The following is a 19,026-nucleotide window of genomic DNA, read 5'->3' as shown; positions in this document are numbered from 1 at the left end:
CAGCCAACAATGTTATGTTCTGCCTGGTGTAGGTTTTGAAACTTTGTTTTGTTGTTGCTTTTTTTTTTTGGTGGTGCACAAAAAAGAGTTACTGATAAATCTGGTTGTTTCCTGAACTTGTTTGTTCATAATCTTACCTTGCAAATGCTCCCTGAATTTTATCCCTCTTCTCCTAAATCTTGACAAGCCTGTATAAAAGTTATCAAAAATAATACTGATCACATGCAACACTTACAAAATTGGCAAATTAATTGTTAATCTTCACTGTCATTTTCACTTAACTAAGACTGAAAAACATGAAATGTTATATATATTTTTTTCCTATCCCTGAGTGTTCCCATTTCTGTATGATAGGTATCTATTGTTAATTTATTTTCACAGAACTCTTGACACAAGGTTATGGTGTGGGGTGATGATTCTGGACAAATGAAGATGCAACTTTTCTTATATAGTTCATTTTCTTAATCTGCTGTGAACCAGAACATCAGTTTATAGGCAGTGACAGATGGATATCTAAGCACCTTCTCTCCAGTGCTCATCTTTATCCTCATCACCAAAGATGATTACTTTCTTTCATACCACTGCAAATATGTTAAGCCCAATAACAGTAGTCTCAGAGCACATGGAGCAGTGCTATGTTTCAAAGTGATCTAAAAAAGAATGGAGGTGAGGGGAAATGCTGCCTGTCAATCTCTAATCTAAAATAAATCTTCCTAAATTTAGAATATAAAAAGTAGATGGATCTTTCCTCATTAAACAGCATTCTCTTAACTAGTGATTTTACAGTCCAAAACAGGTGCAATGTGTCATGAAATTTATGGATCCTAGTACATGCCATAAAGTATTTTATGATGGCTGCATTCTGTGTTATTAGTAGCTGTCTTTTTCTGCAGCCATCAGTATTTGATAATGCTCTTAAAACACCCAAAATTACTTACCTGCAAGCAACATTCCAGATAGTCCCTGTTGACAGTTTGAATAAGTTTAGTGCCCTTTTGTTGTACTTTACCTTCAAAACAGACTGATTGAACCATCAATAGCTCCTGAAAGCTGACAGAGGCATGTCATCTGGTCTAACCCTCTGATAGTAGGTTATCTGTGGGAGTTAACCTCCCTGCATTGTTAACTGAAATGTTTTATGTACTATGCAACTTTAGGATACTGCTGTGATAACCTTAGTAACTAAGTCATACATCACAGTAAAGAGATTTTGTGCAACAAATAACCCTGGATTAAATTTACAAGGGTTGAATTGATATTGTAAAGTGTTCATTCCAGGAATTTGGTAATCCTTTTCTCTACTTTTATGGCAAACTTTTGTTGCATTTAGATTAAACTACATCTTCATATTTCTAGCTAAAATATAACCAAGAAATCCAACAATTTTCTTCAGCCATTTAAGGAAAACCTGCCCTAACCTTTCCACATAATTCAGATTACTTTTATGCCTTATTTAGCAAGAGAAATCTGAATAAGTGGAATTGTGTTTCAAATCAATTTTAAAAAGGATCAGTCACTGACATATCTTTGTTTTACTCTTGGTATAAATGACTTAACCTCAATATTGTCCTTTAATATTTGTACTAAATTTAAATTAAAAAAAAACGAACAAACAACTTTGGCTTGTCGTGCAGTTTGTTGCTTAGTTTATGTGTGTGGGGTTTTTTGTGTTGTTTTTGGAATTAGCAAGTACTGGTGCTAATTCTGTTTTTGAAATGCAGTCAGGATGCACTTAAAAATACAGAAATACATTTGTATCGAGGAATGCTATTATAATTTTAAGCTCTTTTAAAATGATTGAGAGACTGACATTAGGGCTGTGATCCAAAGTCAGCAAAGATGACAGTGCTGTCTTAGTCTGTTGTCATTTTTGTTACAGCCTGCTTTTCAGTGGCATATTTCATTCCATCATTAAACATTTGCTGATTTTCCAATACTGATGTTTTCTTCACCTGAATATTCATCTTTTCTCACCCTACACTTAGTGGGTGTCTTTATTCGTTTTTAGCTTCACTCTTCTTCCATCCTGACATATTGTTTCCTTCTGTACATGTCTTCATCTCAAAGAATCTGTTGTCATCAGAGCTTTTCTGCTAGTAACACAAGATGGGTAGATTTTCCTCTACTGAAAGATAAGGGCTAGCAAAATGCCAGAGAGGACTGGAAGGGCAGCCATGAGAGCTGGGAGGAGCATGTGAATGTGCCTGTCTCTACTGATCAGTAGTATTGCTTAAGAAATGGCCTCAGAACATGATGCGATTTCAAGGTGATTCTCCTCCATATTCTTCTTATACTATCATCTGTCTTAAGTAGAGCAACCACTCTCTGTTCTTGGTGAAGTCAGGAGGGAGGTCAGTGGAAGTGCAGCCAAGGACCTCTGGAGGCCCCACTTCGAACTATTCAGGCACTGGAAGAATCCCTTGGGAGTCTGCCCTGAAAGTTAAGGAGGTCCAGGAAGGCTGGATGTTCCTTGAGAAGGAAGTCTTAAAGGTGCAGGAGGAACTGTCCCCATGTGTTGTAAGGTGAGCTGGAGGGGAAGAAGTCCAGCATGGATGAACAGAGAACTTTTGCTGAGACTCTGGGAGAGAAAGAGCTTACCTCCTAAGGAAGAATGGGCAACTCAGAGAGAGTACAGAGAAGTTGCTAGGATATGCAGGCAGAATATTAGAAAGGCAAAAGCGTAAACTCATCCTGGCAACTTAGTAAAAAACAACAAAAATTTTGTTAATAAATATGTTAATAGTAAGAGGAGGGCTGAGGAGAACCTCTATCCTTTCCTAGATGTGGAGAAGCATGATCACTGAGGACAAAAAGAAGGCTGAAATCTCCATGCTTTCTTTACATCTATTTTTGATATTCAGACCAGCTATCCTCAGGGTAATCTATCTCCTGAACTGAAAGTCTGGGATGGGGAGCAGAATAAACACCCCATGATCCAGATGGAGGATGTTGGAAACCTACTCCATCTAGACTGTCACAAGTCCGTGGAGCCAGATGGCTGAGAGAATTGGCAGAGATGGTTTCCACCATCTATAAGCATTCCCGGTCAGCCAGATAGATCCCAGATAGGTGAAAAGTTGGACTAGATGATTTTAAACATCTTTTTCAACCTTAATTACTCTATGATTCTATTCTATGATTCTATAGTCAGGATTCTCATTTAAATGGTCTGAGCTTTTCAGTACTGAGCATTTTCAGTTCACTCATTAACAATTTTATGAGGCTATTGCTTTAAAAGAAAGTTGTATTTGGCTGAATGATTTCTTTACAGCATTACGTTTTCCTTGGTTGTAGGTGGAGAGACTTACAGTCTTTTTCAAGTGCCCATCTGGCCTTGAGGACAGAATTATAAGATAACTCTTACCTTTTAAAATAATTTCTTTTTTAGAGAAGTTCTGTTTCAAAATACTGTTTTATGCATGGTTTTCTGCTACAATTTCTTCTTTCCACTGCCAGATGACTTGCTTTTTTTAACAGACCTTCTGACTGACTAGATGTTTATGAAAAGCAGCTAGGCATGGGCGACATTATCAAGCACTTTTTTACCCCCCATTCAGGAAGCTGGGCACTTCCTCACTTTGCAAAGGCTGCTTCACATTTGATTGACTAAATGTAAATAACATGTATGTGAGGTGGTTTGGTATTTTGATTTGCTATAGTCATGTGTCTTACTTTGTTTCTGATCTACTGTGTTCTCTGCTTCTCCATACAAGGAATTGATGGTACTTTTTGCAACTAAACTTTTGCTGCGCTTTGAGTAAAAAGGATATATAGGATACTGATGAATACTAATGGAAACTTTGAACTGTGAGAATATTTTTTGAAAAATGGTCTCTCCCTGAGTGCTTCCACATTCAGTCCGTGCCTTATGATCACCTTGTTTCCTGGCAGGACCAAATTGAAATTCTGCTTCCAAATGTGGCAAAACTTAGTTCTGGAGAGTAGACTCTTGGAAAAACTCTCCACGTCTTCTTTTGCCAAATTTTTGTTTGATGCTAAGAGAACGCTGACACACACTCCTGTCAAGACGAAGGAGTGTATTTCAGAATGTATGGAAGAAGAAAAATCACATTTCCCCCTGATTTACTATTCACATGAGACTCTGGTGTTGCTGATAATTTAGTTCTTAGGAAAATGTAATATAAATGTGAAGAAGTGTTTGCAAATGGTTGTTTGCTGGAAACTCTGGTGCCTCAGATCAGTTTTTTTCCCTGCAACATGGAATGGAATTCTTAAAATTACTCAGAAGTCTAAACCAGCAATCTAAAAATAATTTCCAATTTATATTATTCCTGACTATGCCTCATACCTCAGTAATATCTTTAGATTATATACATGTACAAGGTGACAATATTCTGACCTATTTGATCTACATGTTATTAAATTGTTATGGGCAACCTATAAAAAGTTTAATTTCAGACAAAGTATAGTAACTTTTCACATAAGTTACATTCCATGGAAAGGGCATGAGAGAGGAGAGAGAAGAAATAAAGACTCTTTGCTATTTATTTCTGTTGTAATAATTTCATTTGTGAGTATATCTTTGTTCATTACTGAATTTTAACTCTATGCTTGTTGCTATCTGCCAGGTACTTTGTTCTGCACAAGTTGAAAAACCTGAAATTTCTTGATACTCGGCAAGTAACCAGGAAGGAGAGAGAGGAAGCTCTGGTTAGAGGTGCATTCATGAAAGTGGTTAAACCCAAGGATGCTAAGGTAGGAAAGTAAAAGAAAAAGGAGACAATATATTATTCATTAATACTGTTTTAATACAGCTCCAAAATCCAATATGTGTCACTGAGCTTAAAAGAATGTGGTTTTTTTTGTCTTGTCTAAATATATGTAAGAATGATATGATATGCTATTGTAAAAGAATGCAGTTTTTATTACAAGTTTTTCCCTGCCATCTGTGTTATGCACAAATGTCTGTTGCAGGGCTCACACCTACAGTGTTTATTAGCTGTTAGTGGAACAGATGATTCTAATTTTCTATGATATTTCTTAATGTGGTGTCCTGCTAATAAGCACTGACAACATCAGAAAAAGCTTAAGTAATCTGAGCTTTTGATACCACTTCATAAACTCAGTGCATACTGCTGAGGCAAATAATGTAAATGTGATTTCTCCACTTTAGCTCTTTTTGCTTTTGCTGATCAATACAAGATAACAACACTGAGTTTGAGTGTTGCAGTGCTGTAGATCTTTCTTAAAACTTCACTCAAGTTTTTGGTCTACCTGTTGTCTGTGTACTGTTTTGTACCATTAGTAATTTATTGCAGATTTCCAGTAATGCTGAATAACAACATAGTAGTTGTGGAAACGCACTGTTCAGTAGCATAATACTGTCACTAGATAAATACATTATCACAAGTAAAATTGCTGTGCATAATAAATCAATTCAGATTGATTCGTAGGTAACTATTAAAATGCTAATACTTCAGATACAAGCATAGCTTTTGAGCATTCTTTATTTCTGCCTTCAGTTACTTCAGCTATCATATGTGTGCTAAAGGAAATTATGCATGTTTAAGCTGTTGTGGATATCTTCTTCAGAGCAAACCATTTTTACTGAATCTGGCAAAATGCAAGAGTTGAAATGTATTAAGTATGTCATGTGTATGCTGTGTGCTTTTATAATTCTTCCATCCCTATTTTATATCAGATGTAGTACTCTCTTAACTTTATTGCCAATTAGATTTTTCACTCAAGAGTCTGCTGTTTAAATTTTAACCAGTTCAATAGTATAAGACCTTTTCTGGATGAAACCTCTTTCCAAGTCAGCAGCTGAGAGTAAATTACCTCACAAAAGTAGGAATAGCACTTTTATGAATCCTTTGTATAGTTTTGAATTATTTGCCCACTGTCGTGATTAAACCTACATTTATTTCATCAAAATTGTCAAAGACACAAATTTATTGTTATTGTTGTTTCATTAAATTTTTTTCCCCCCTTCTTTGTAAATGGTTTGGTACAAATTGCTGATGGTAAAATCACTGTAAATGCTTTTCATTACATGAAATAATGCTTTTTAAGGCACTACCAAATTATCCTCATCATATGAAATTATACACATGTTACAGAAGTGGCTAATTTAAAACAAAATTTAAATTGGGTACAGAACCCAATCTGAGATATTATAAACATCTAAAAATTGTTTTGAATTCATGCTCATTTCCTAGGATATTCATGCTTTATGTCTGTGTGCAAACTCTGTGAGAACACTGAAAGTTTCCTTTGTGCAAAGATATTTTCAAATGTTGATATGTATGCATGCAGTTGCTTATAGCTATACTCAAAGACAATGAGAAGCAGCATTCACCTGTGTTACAAAGATGATGTGCACAATAACTGTGCTTTCAACTTCCATCATATGCTATCTATTGGATATATAATGATTTTTGTTCTCCAGCCTTCAGGTTTCCTTACGAAATTAATCTGGTGTATCAGCATGTTCATTCATCCCTCTGTTATGTAATTGTTGAGAATTTTGACCGGCTTCAGCCTAATTTAGCGGATAGATACTGGTAATATATCCCAAGCTTTCTGAAACTAGCTAGAGGATAGTACACTGCAGCAGACTCTGCATTGGTCTTCAGAAAAAACTACATAAGGTGTTGACCTAGTGATGCAAGAGCCAGCTGTTAACAAGCTTCCTCAGTAGATCTTTTTCTGTCTTCCTAAGTTAGTATCTACCATGTCAGACTGTGTTTGCCAGGAGTGGAGTTAGAATCATTAGCGTTTGTTATTAGTGGATGCCACATGGAAATATGTAATAGTGTAATATGAAATAGTGTAATATCAACAGTGAACCAATCAGACTTACTTTTTCTAGAGGAAAAAAGAAAAAAAAAAGAAAGCTAAACTAAATCTAAGTCCCTCTTTCCATTGTGGTAAGCGGGAGATGGTATGGCTTATTCAGCATAAAAAGCACACTGATGATCTAAAGAGGCTGCGATCTGGGGAGCTGTTTACATCTTACTCTTGACGCAAAAAACGTGAGAGTGCAAAATACCCCATGAAGAAAAAATATACAGAATGAGAATAAAAGCAAGAAATTTCCATCTGACTAACTCGCTTTTGCTGAAATGCAAAAGTATGTGGCAATCACCAGTCATCACTCATAAATATTTGTATTTTGTACAAATTTTTAGAGTTTCATTTTTCCCTCTTTTTTTTCATATTTGTAACAGAACACTATTCTTTCACTTTGCTTCTTTTCATCCTTTGTTTAAAATGCATCTGTTTGTGATATGGCTGTCTTATGGTGCAGTCATAATGAAAGATGCAGTCATTTATTAGAAAACAGTTTAATATTACAATGCACGGTTCCATCTCTTTATGTAAGTGAGCTAAACTTCATTTTTCTGTGATGCTTGTGTTTTCTTTTGTCAAAATATTGAACATAGTATCATGTCTGATTTTAATAAAGATTTGGTAAGCCTAGCTGGAGAAGAGGAATTGAGCCAGATGAGGTAGCTTTATTTAATGACCAGACCATGACCCCATTTCACTGACATAAGTGTAGATCAGAGTGGAAGATGCCTGTCCAGTGTGAAGTGTGTTTCTGGGCTTGACAGCTCTTCACATCAGAATGACAGCTTAAGAATATGACAGTCAAAATTGCTTAATTATGTCCCAGCTTTCTAATTATTTATCCTGCTCTTATGAGTACAGTTGTCATTTCTTTGACATAATTATTTAAAACTGTACTCTCCCTTAGTTCATAGGTTGTATATGAATTGTGCTTCTAAATGTTTAATCTCAAAAATTGAGACGTGAAACAGAATATCATTTGAAAATCCATTTTAAGATGCCATATTTTTATATTGTATATGATATATATAAACAAAATGAAGTGATGAAGTATCAAAGGGATCATAATTTCATTTTTTTAAAGGTCTGTATCCGTGATCATTTAATCTAGATGATAAAATGTGGGTATATTCATTATATATAAAATGTGTTTCTGTGCTTACATACTGTTTTAGTTCTCTTTAAATTTATTGCTTAGTACTGAGTAAGAGTACTTGCTTTTAAAAAATGTGTATATTTCCCTGTATTTTGTAGCCCCTCTGCCCAGCAGCTTTTTTTTTTTTTTTTTTTTTTTTAATTTAAACTGTATTTTCAAGGTTAAGATTTTTATCAGTTATAGTGGCAAAAGCAACCAGTGTATATTTGGTCAGATATAGCAGTCTTGAAGTTCATAGGACCAAATCATTAGCAGGAATATGTGGGTATACTTCCAAATTGTTTTGTTTTATAGCATCTTTACCAGGAACATCTTGTCCAGTGAATATAAAGGAAATTCTGTACAACAAAAGTATTTTGATTTTTTTTTTTTTCCTCTCGGATGTATTATTTTCTTCACAAATTATAATCATTTGTACTTCCTTTTTTCCAAGGAATGAAATGAAGACCCTTAAGTAGAAGAAAAGTCTAGTATCTGTTTTTTGTGTCGTTAACAGTATGTGATTCTTGCTCATGCTGTGATCTGGAGGATAGAGAATGTTTGTTTTATTATGATAGTTAGACTAAATATTTAATGGTGCAGCTAAAGAATTAAGGAAATCTAAAATCTATAGTTCTGGTTTTAGTTTGTCAGTTTTCTTTTGTTTAAGATCATAGGAAGTTCTATAATATAAAAGTGACTGATGCTTTTAAAAAAATTCCATTACAATCAGATAATTGTAGAGGGGCTCCAGGGATTTTTGTCCATAACTATTTTAAAAAGTCATAATTTTCTTAAATATATATCCTGTCTCTTCCTAAAATGTACACCAGGCCTTTTTACTAACATGTCTCATGGACTGCTATTTACCTCTATCTGAATTAAGAAAATGGGGGCTACGTTTAAAGACTAAATAAAAGGTGACAGATAAGACTTTGTCAGCTCATAGTTCTTATTCTCCTACCATCACTGTGTAGAAATCATGGCTTATGCGCTTAAAGCGTTTGAAGCTGATGTAGAACCAAGGACTTTTAAAGTGTAAAGACCCATTTTGTCAGTGAATTGCTGGATAGTAAGGTACCTCTTTGAGATAGCTTCTACAAAATAGACCTCCTTATGGTCCATTATGTCAAAGTTTCATGTAGTAAAAAGAAGAAAACCATGAATTTAAGATTCCAAGGTAGACTATGATGCAGTAATATTGACTTCAAGACACTGTAACTGTGATGCTATTCTTTGACATGCTGAGCTGTCCATTTTGCACTTGGAAAGCGTAAGCATTTTAAGGAACTGTCCATAATAGTTGTCTGTTTGCCAAACGTATGTGAACTCAGAACTTAACACCGTGAGTCCAGAAACAGAATTTGAACAGTCCTATTCATAAATGCAAGAATACTCTGTTCAGAAGACTTTTTACAGTCAGTAAAACTATCCTCAATTTTTACAGTAACAAAAAACGAGTTCTCAAAATATGGATATGATAGCTGAGAGAAAAAATACTTTGTGAGATCTCATGGGGCTTATAGGGAAAATTATGATATGAGATTTTAAGAAATGGGAAATCTAATTCTGACTGTGCACAGTCTGAATAAGTGGTTTAAGAGTGTAACTGCAAAGTTATATATTAGACTAATAAACGGAAAGCTGGTATTTCTTCAAATGACTGATGAAGGTCTGTAGGAGATGCCTATGAGGTTGAAGAGAAATGTATGTGGACTTACGAACATTCACTTACAGTACAGGAGCTTACTGGGCAATAAGTGGGGTAACAGTGGATTGAATCTTGCCTGATGTGAAGTCTATGGATAAAACGATTCAGTAATGAGTGATATGTGGTAGCACCTTCTCCTACTGTTACACATCAAATTAAATGTACATAGGAAGGAGAGCTGTAGGAGAAATAGATCTTTCTGTCTTTGTGTACGATCGGCAGCAGATCAGAGTAGCGCTTGCTAGGTAATATGTTGTCCTACTGAAGAAGCTTAATGATAAATTTAGTCTGTCTTTGAATTTGTGCATCATGTGGGAGAACTTTTGCCCCTGGAATTAGTAATGGGACCTGCAACTGTCTTCTAAGGCCAGCAGATAAAAAGTTGTCTTCCAAGTGCTTGTAAAGACAACAATGTTAAAGTGCTCAGAAAGCCAGCTTGGAAAAAAGTAGTGAAAGGAGAGAAAAGCAGAGGTCAATATCTAAAGGAGACTAGAAGAAAATTATGATAGTAAAGTTGAAGATGAAAATTTTAGTTAGGAAGAGTTTGAAGAGTAAGCACCATGCATACAGCATTGAAGACTGCAAGCTAAGAAATTTTAAGGGAAAAGATTTTTCTTTTCTTCTGTATTTTGTGTCTTGGCATATGACAGATCACAAGATTAGAGAGAGAGAGCTTTAGTCTGTGAAGTTTAAGAAAAGCAATGAGTTGAAAATGCGAGGACTAAGCTGAAAGCACACAGCTATTGAAACAGTAAAAGAATGTATTCTCTTTGCCTAACCAGCTGTAATTCTGTCTGTCATGAAAGAAGAATAGATAGGTGGGTCATAGGTGTGTTAGGGTAAAAGGAGGAAAGACTTTTTCTCAATTGTTTGTTCTCAGGGCAATATTTCTTGAAAAAACAATATGTATTTAGTTCTTTGGGAGTGTAATATGCAGATTACATTTCAGTATCTCATTGTATTGAAGATACAGTATGAAAAGGGTGATATCTCTTTCCTAAAATATTTCCTTCAAAAAAATTTTATGATTTTCATGAAGTCAGTGTCCTTTTAACCAATAATGATCCTGATGCACTTTTCACGTAGAAGGTGTGTTAGTCTTGGAGCTGTGGCCTGGTTCCAATTCAGGTAATTACATTCTGCCTCCATGGATTTCTCTGCAGTCTGAATTTACTAAGACATTCTTCTCCACCTTCTGCCCTAAAATATTATGTACAGTCACAGAGTGCTAGTTAACCAGCTGCTACTTTGCACCTGAAAGGTGCCTATCTTTCAGTTGTAATCCCTTTGTAAGAGTTACCTAATGATTCTAAAGCACCTGGAAGTTCTCTGATGAATGGCAATAGGCAATGTGCATCTTTAACACATCTGTTTAATTGAAGAAGCTAGCATGACAGTTTGCTTACCACCTCTGTTTTATACATGCTCTGAAACTAATGCCTCCTATTTTGTTGTATTGTCCCATGACATCAGAGACAAATATTGGCGAGATGGCAGTAGAGGTTGAAGCTTCCCACCAGTATTCTGTTACATTTTGTTAGCACATGACAGATGGCAGCAGAGGGGCAATCTGACAAAATGGCGTCTGACATGGAAGCATGAAGGTGTGTCATTGACTTCATCCATGCAGAAAAAATGGCACCCTTTGACATAAAAGCTTACTGAATGTTTCTGGAGACCAAACAGTGGGTGTTAGCACAGTTAATAAAGTGAGGAGGTGTTTTTCAACAATGGCGACATTGACAGTGGGTCACCTCCACTGGTGCAGGGTTTTACATGCATGGCATGAAGGGTCTTGTTCATCACTTGAGAAAAAGTATAGCTAATCATGGAAACTGTTGAAAAAAAATATTTCGTAGCTGAAAATTTGTTCTTTCAAAAATTCTTATTATGCTCTTTGTATCTGTTACAATTTCCATGGAAATAAAGAGGGGATGTTATTTTTGGAGCTACTTACATTTAACTGTGTGTATACACATATACATATATATACATATACACATATGTATACACTTATATATAGTGTCATGCTTCATTCACCATGACCCCAAGTACCTCTTGTTAGGGCTGCTCTTAGTGAGTTCTTCTCCCAGACTGTATACATACTTGGGATTGTCCTGTCCCAATTACAATGCTACAACACATTGCACTTGGTCTTGTTGAAACTCATTAGGTTAACATAGGCTCATTTTCTAAGCTCATCCAGGTCCCTTTGAATGGCAACCCTTCCTCCTGTCATATCAGCTTCTCTACTCAGCTTGGGTTTGTCCACAAACTTGCTGAGAGTGCACTTGATCCCGCTGTCTGTGTCACTGATAAAGATGTTAAAGCTCCCAAGACAGACCTTGGGGTGACACCACTCATCTATTTGGACATGCTTGAAAAATGGGCTCTCATGAACCTAATGAGGTTTAACAAGACTAAGTGCAAGGTGCTGCACTTGAGTTGGGGCAATCTCAAATATATGTACAGACAGAGAGAACTCACTGAGAACAGTCCTGCAGAGAAGGGCTTGGGGGTCCTGGTGAATAAAAAGCTGGATGCGAGCCAGCGGTGTGTGCTTGCATTCAGAAGACCAACTGTATCCTGCATGTATGAGGCCCCATCTAGAGTAAGGCATCCAGGCCGGGGGTCCCCAGCACAACTGAGAAGTGACAGAGGAGACCACAAAGATTCTCAGAGGGCTGGAGCTCCTCTTCTATGAAGAAAGGCTAAGGGAGCTGGATTTATTCAGCCTGGAGAATAGAAGGCTCTGGGGAGACCTCCTTGTGACCTTCCAGTACTTGAGGGGAACTTATTAACAGGAGGAAGACTGACTTTTTGCACAGTGATAGAACAAGTGAGAAATGGTCTTAAACCTAAAAAAAGGAGATTTAAGTTAGATATTAAGCAGAAATTCTTTACTCAGAGGGTGTTGAGGCACTGGCACAGGCTGCCTAGAGAAGTTACAGATGCCCCATGCCTGAAGGTGTTCAAGAACAGGTAGAGTGGGACCCTGGGCAGCCTGATCTGGTGATTGGCAACTCTGCCTGTGGTAGGAGGTTTGAAACTAGATGATATTTAAAGTTCATTGCAACCCAAGTCATTCTAAGACTCTGTGATTTTTGGGTTCAGAACTATGGAAATTTCAGTTATTGGATTCTGCAAGCACATGTTCTGGCTTTTGGCTTATTGCCATGGAATTGCCAGGTCACAGCTTGAACTAAAGGTTGGGCACCAAGTAAGAAGGTGTTGCTAACCAAGGGAGCTCAGCTGCAAGCAATGCACTTGTGTGAACGGAAGGTGTGGAACTTGGCCATCATTTAAGGGTTAGCAGCTGAGGGAGTGCTATCACTCTGGATAGAGATTACACTCCTCTTGAGCTGATACTGATCATCAGAAAGGGTGAGCAATTTTTTTTTTTTTTTTTTTTTTTTAACCTTATTTTTTTCTGGGGTTTATATCTCCTTCTTTTGCTATATGGCTTATAATCAACTGACTTATTCCAGTTAACAAATTGCTGTTCAGTAGGATGTAAGGATATCAGACATTAGGGCAAGAATCATGATTTGTTTTCTATTCCCTATGGATCAATGTGACTAGAAATTTTTTTCTGTAAGTTTTTGTTTGTTTGTTTGTTTTTGTGAAAATGGAAATGCTGCTATTATTCAAGTAGCACTGCACTCCTTTGTGTTTCCTTCTTTCAAAAATCTAGCGCAACGGGTCTTATTATCAGATGATAGCATTTTTGGGAATAGGAGATGTTCATATGTTGCACTTTATTCCCCTTTTTCCCACAAAAAGGATTTAGTATTGCTTACGCCAAATTCTGGGCTGGCCTGCATCTCTTCTTTTCTTTCTATAGATGGTAATCTTTTTTTCTTAGAGGCACTGTATGTGTCTTGTGCTCTCAATCATGATGATGAGTCATTCTCATTGAAATAAGTTGAACTGAGTGTAATTGTTAGAATATATGTTAATTCCTAGCCACAAAATAAAGATCCAATTATATATATATTTTTTTCCTGAGAGGTAGTATGATGTTACAGAAAGATTTCTGAGACAGAAAATCAGAAGCCAGCTATCGCTACCGCTGTGACTTTATGCCTTGTTATTTATATTTCCCATCATAACATCCTGCAGTACATTAGGAGTTAAAGAGTTAGTGCTGCAGTTCTGGTCTCAAAAGAGAAGAGTGAACTACAGATCCCTTCTGCGACTTCATTATTCCATTTCTGTTTTCCGTTCAGAGGGAAAGATAAAACTGACTGGGAGTCACGAGGCTGTTTTCTGCTCATCTGTGCTCCCTAGTCGTCTTGCCTACAGCATTAGTGTGAGGCCATTGGTTTTGGACACTCTCTCTCTCATTTTATTTGATTTATTAGCTTCAATTCCAATTATATTGTATTACATTGTGCTATCTTCCATTCTGATATCATATTTAGTAAATTAGTTTTCTTCCTTAGCTTGTTGCTGCTGTTTTTCTTTCCCTGGGCCCATCTCCCTGTCTTCCCCCTTTCTTGGGGTGTGAGTCTATGGGTCCCTTTGCCTCATTAGTCACAGAACTAGGCCAGGCTGGAACTGTGACGCACTACTGAAGACTTTACTTATAATTTAGCAAATGTGAAGCATCTGGTTCAAAAGTTGGAAATAGCTGCCCCACTGACAATATTTTTTCTTGTTTTGAGTACGATTAGATGTGAAATGGTTTTCATGGCAAATTCTACAGTGCGTACTTGTGCTGTGGTGTTAAGCTGTCTTTGTTGTTTTACTGACCAGTAAAGGTCACCAACTGTTGGAGATAAACATGGTCACAAGGGCCACTGCAAATGAAAGCAAAAATAATTTATGATCATCCTGGTAGCGTGCCTTCTAGGAAGGGACACTATGCTCTCAGGATGATAATGATGTAAACTGAGTTGAGTGTGATGTTATCCAAGTTATTAGGCATTCTCATCTTAGAGCTTATATTCAGCGCTTGAGGGTTTTTTTTGTTGTTGTTGCTGCTGCTGCTGCTGTTCTTGTTGTTTGTTTGTTTGTTTTAGAAAGGTGGTTTTCAGATATGAAACTGAATAGTGTGAACTTCTGAATAGTTTTATTTCTAATGTTCTCAGAATTATAACATTCTTTCAAATCAATGAATCTATCATTGCCATAGTTCTAGGTTGGTGATGTTTTGAAGAAGGAAAACAAAAGATAGGTGTATAGGGCTTTAATAATATTTGTTTTCTTGAACACTCATGTTCAATTCAATATCATGAAAAGAATAATTGTGAGAAATATATATTATTGATTAAAGATTATACATTATAAGACTTCTCGTCTTTACATATCTATATTCTCTTCTGTTTCTGTAGTCCTTCTTCCTCTTATAAATCCAAGGATTTCTATTACTGGAAGTTTCTCCCAGTGTTTGTAGGTAATTTCTCTGTGTTTCATGGTACTCTTATTTCTCTGCTGTAAATTTCACCTCATTCTTACTTTCTTCTTCCCCACTACTTGATTATTGAGGAACGTAGATGCTGAAGAGAAAGTAGTTACTTGGAAGTAGTTACATGTTACTAGATCTTTGATGTTGTGATGTAGAATACCAATAACCAAAAATCATAAAACCATAAATCTTCCCGTGTGATTTGAATGGCCACTTTTTTTTTCTTTTTTTCTACCTTCACTAATATAATTCTTTCAAGAAATTTTCTCCTATGATGTACTTAATTTCTTGTAGTAGTGAAGTTCCTATACTCCATCTCAAGAAATTAAAAAATAAGAAACAGTTTGTGTCATTCTTTGCAAATAGTTATTCCTCCAGTATTTGTTTTTGTCTGTCATTAGCAAAACACTTTTGGTTGCTCAGTGGCATTTTTAATGATGTCTTTGATAATGCTATAGGCTCCAATTTCACAGAGGTGGATTTTATCATACATAATTTCTTTTGACATCAGTGGAATTGTAGTTTACAAAAATCGTGTTACACATTAAGGTGTGAAGATCTAGGGATAAAGGACCATGACTTTGCCATATACAAAGTGGTGCAAGCACAAAATTTAGCATTCTGCTGTGAGATTAACATAGCGTTTTTAGTGTTGACATAGTCAAATTAGATGGGTGGAAAGAGAGAACAGGAACAAAAAGGAAAATAAGATAAATATACCTGATATTGGTTAATATTTTTAGTCACCTTGGAAATAATGGGCAGGAATAAAAATACCAGTCTAATGCCATGTTGTATGAAGCAGGTGCCTCTTGGGATGGTAGGTCAAGTGCCTGGAAGAAGCAAGCCTTTCTGGAGTTACCAAGGAAGGCCAGGCCTAGATACCATAAGGTGGCTGAATCTCTTCTTTCCTGTTGCTCTAAAAAGTTACTGTATACTGCAAAATATTGCCAGTTTAAGAACCCTAGAGCATTATAATAATAATCCTCCCTCACACTGATATCATCAGCCAAAATGTATCCAAGAGGCACAGAGGACTGGTTGTGATGAGGTCATCTCTTAAAAGCTCAAATACTCGAAGTCACTCTCTCTTCATTAATGAGTAAAAATATGATCAATCTATAGCTGGTTTATGGGCTGTTTCAAGAAAAAAAGTACTAATAAAAGTACTAAAAAAAAGTTTTCAGAGAAGGACTGATATTTCTCCTTCTTGTCACTCTTACCAGAAATATATAGTCCAAAAGTATATTTTGTAAGAAATACTTAACTTCTTTGCTTCATGTGTTTTTAAAACTGCTCCATCTGTAAAAGAAAAAGGATGTAGCACAGTTGCATCTGCTCCCTTAAAATCATACTGAGTGTACAGATTCTGGTTCTTGGGTGTTAGCTGAAGCTAATATTAACTTTGTGTTGTTGAAATACAGGGAAAATAGTTTTATTCCATGTCTGGTTGGAGAACATAGTGTTAATTATAGTTCATCCTAATGAGGCTGGTCATTGAAAACATTGCTTGGTTTTGTACAAAGCAACAGATTTTCACATGACTTTAGGAGTAGTAGAACAGTCTTTGTGCACTCAGCTTGCACACCTGAAATCTTTACTGATCTATGCGGAATGCATGCATATGCTCGCATTGATCTAAACATCTTTTACAGCTCTTAAAGTGCTTCCACCAACTTTAATTTTTATTTCTTTAAACTTCAAATTTTCACCCCTGCCACTTTACAGATCAGTGTTGTGCCTTTCTTGAAAACCTTGACTGAAGATTGTTTGGCTGTTTTTGCAAATAATTTCAGTGACATAAAACATAGAAGATCTGCTGACTTTGGTTATGCATCCCTATTTCAGGAGAAAATAAGAGGTTCAGAATGTGGGAAAAAAAAGCTTGAAATCATGTGTGACTAATGACTAGCATCCTGTTTGAAGAAATTAGAGTATAAACCTTCTACGAGAAGTTGTCCCAGCTTATTATTCACGGAGTACAGGAACAAAGTATTCATAGGAAAACACACACATTGTAATCAGAATCACAGAAGTCTTTTGAAAATAAAGTTTCAATCACATTTCAAAAAAGGCACTTCTTTGAATCCTGTTCTGAGAGTGATCTGTTTTGGAGCCAGGGTTTTGTATGGCTTTAGCGGGCAGTGAATCTGTCCTTAAGTTATTTGAATTTAATTTTTAAGTTTATTTAAGGTATGGTTCATTTTTAGTGTATCAAATGGCATTATATCAAAGTGCCTAGTAAATACATGAGACTTTATGTGCTGTCTCAAAGATGATTTATTTCTCTTCAGTCTTGGTGGGGCTTGAAAACCTTAGGCATTCTTTCTCATCAAAGAACCTGTGGGCTATTTGCTTAATGATTAACTTACAGTTACCATTGTGTTTCTAATTTATGAGCTTGAAGCAAAAGAAGATGGAGATTTCTGTTACGTCAATAAAGCAAACCATCCTGCATATCTTACTCTGGCAAGTTTCATTAGGAAATGTATCATTTGGGTTAAAATAAGAAGTATATTCATATTTGGAAAATTAAGATTTTCTTCCTTCCCACACTGTAAGACTAAATATACAACTTTTGTTCACATAACGGTTACAAACAGTTCACTGTGTAGGCCAAATTCTCTCTAATGCAGTAAAATTAAGAAATAATATGCTTTGAAAGTGATTTATGAGTGTGGTTAAACTGCCAGATTTACAAAGAAATAGTTCAGATCTTGGGAAGCCTCAGGAGTCACGTCAAAAATGAATTTGACCATGATTTAAACTGCTACTTTTCTTACATGACATTTAATATGTGTACTTTGGAGGCCCATATGTCTTTAATAAAATAGCATTAAGTTTTAAAAATGATATGAATGCAGTCAGTTTCTAAATTCATAACCTTTTCCACAACTCCAAAATGCTAACCAATAAGGGAGTCATACATGCAATAAAACATAAACCTTAGAAAATAGTTTTTTATTAGAACGGTTAGACAGTTGGCAGCTGTGCCATAATGTAATAAATACATGCAGCCAATGTGGGTTTATCAGCCTTTGTTTACACTGTAATCAACTGGGACCAGACAAATAATTATAACTGACGACCAAGGGTCATGAAAAGTGTGTTTTGTCCAGTGAATATGTTCTTGCTAGGTGAACCTTATCGTGTTAAGAAAAGTAATTTATTAAATAAGAAATGCTGTAATATGCTCCCAGCTGTATTTGTCTGAAGATATAACATTTATTAGGCAGCCATGGACTTTAAGACTGTTCTGAAGAACTAACTACTTCAAAAAATATGGAAAGGCATAGTTTATAAAGGATATCAGTACTTAGCAAATGGTGGCCAAAAGAGACATAAAAACAAAAATAAAGAGTTCAGTCTGTATTGAAGTTTAGACTCAATAGCAGAAGTATGTTTTGAGGGGTATTTATTTGCAATGTGATGTATTTCATTATTTTTACCGAAATAATCTTTGTTAAGATTATTTTCTGAAACAGAATCTAACCTAGCTTTCTAGGTATCTTCAACTTTTATTCAGAACAGCATTCTGTTCTGAGATTCGTTACTCAGCATGCATAGAACAGTACCACAGTCCTAATCACAAATTCTAGCTATTCTGATGTTCTAATGAAAGCTATTGAAATGATATTGGAGTCAGGAAAGGACAGATTTTCTGTATGCTCTTAGGAGTGTGTGGACGTGAGGGATAAAAACTTGATTGTGGTACACTTTTTTCCTCCAAAATGGTTTCACAGATTTGATTTCTCGTTAGTGTTGTTCCAGAAAAGCGGCAAAAACTAAATTAAAGAAATCTGCACTGAGATGTATTAGAAAGCATATATTCAAATGCTAATCTTTAGTCGTCCAGAATTATGAGTCCCTTAGAGCATCCAGAAAATTATTAACAGCATGTAATCCAGCTCAGTGTGAATGCATCTTTACTCTGTTAGCCAAATCTTTATATAATAC

The 19,026-nt window shown here is 35.9% G+C and overlaps 1 protein-coding gene across 1 annotated transcript in view; it reads left to right on the top strand.

The window, feature by feature from the left end:
- LRMDA (leucine rich melanocyte differentiation associated) overlaps positions 1–19,026 on the top strand; it is a gene marked incomplete at both ends in the record, with an annotated part of 643,830 nt that overhangs the window by 362,289 nt on the left and 262,515 nt on the right. The window contains 1 exon segment of the mRNA XM_079536293.1: positions 4,590–4,716. Coding sequence (XP_079392419.1) covers positions 4,590–4,716 — 127 coding nt within the window.

This window comes from Tetrao urogallus (genome assembly GCF_951394365.1).
Source record: "Tetrao urogallus genome assembly, chromosome: 5".
Taxonomy (NCBI): domain Eukaryota; kingdom Metazoa; phylum Chordata; class Aves; order Galliformes; family Phasianidae; genus Tetrao; species Tetrao urogallus.
This window is presented reverse-complemented; position numbering and strand designations above follow the sequence as displayed.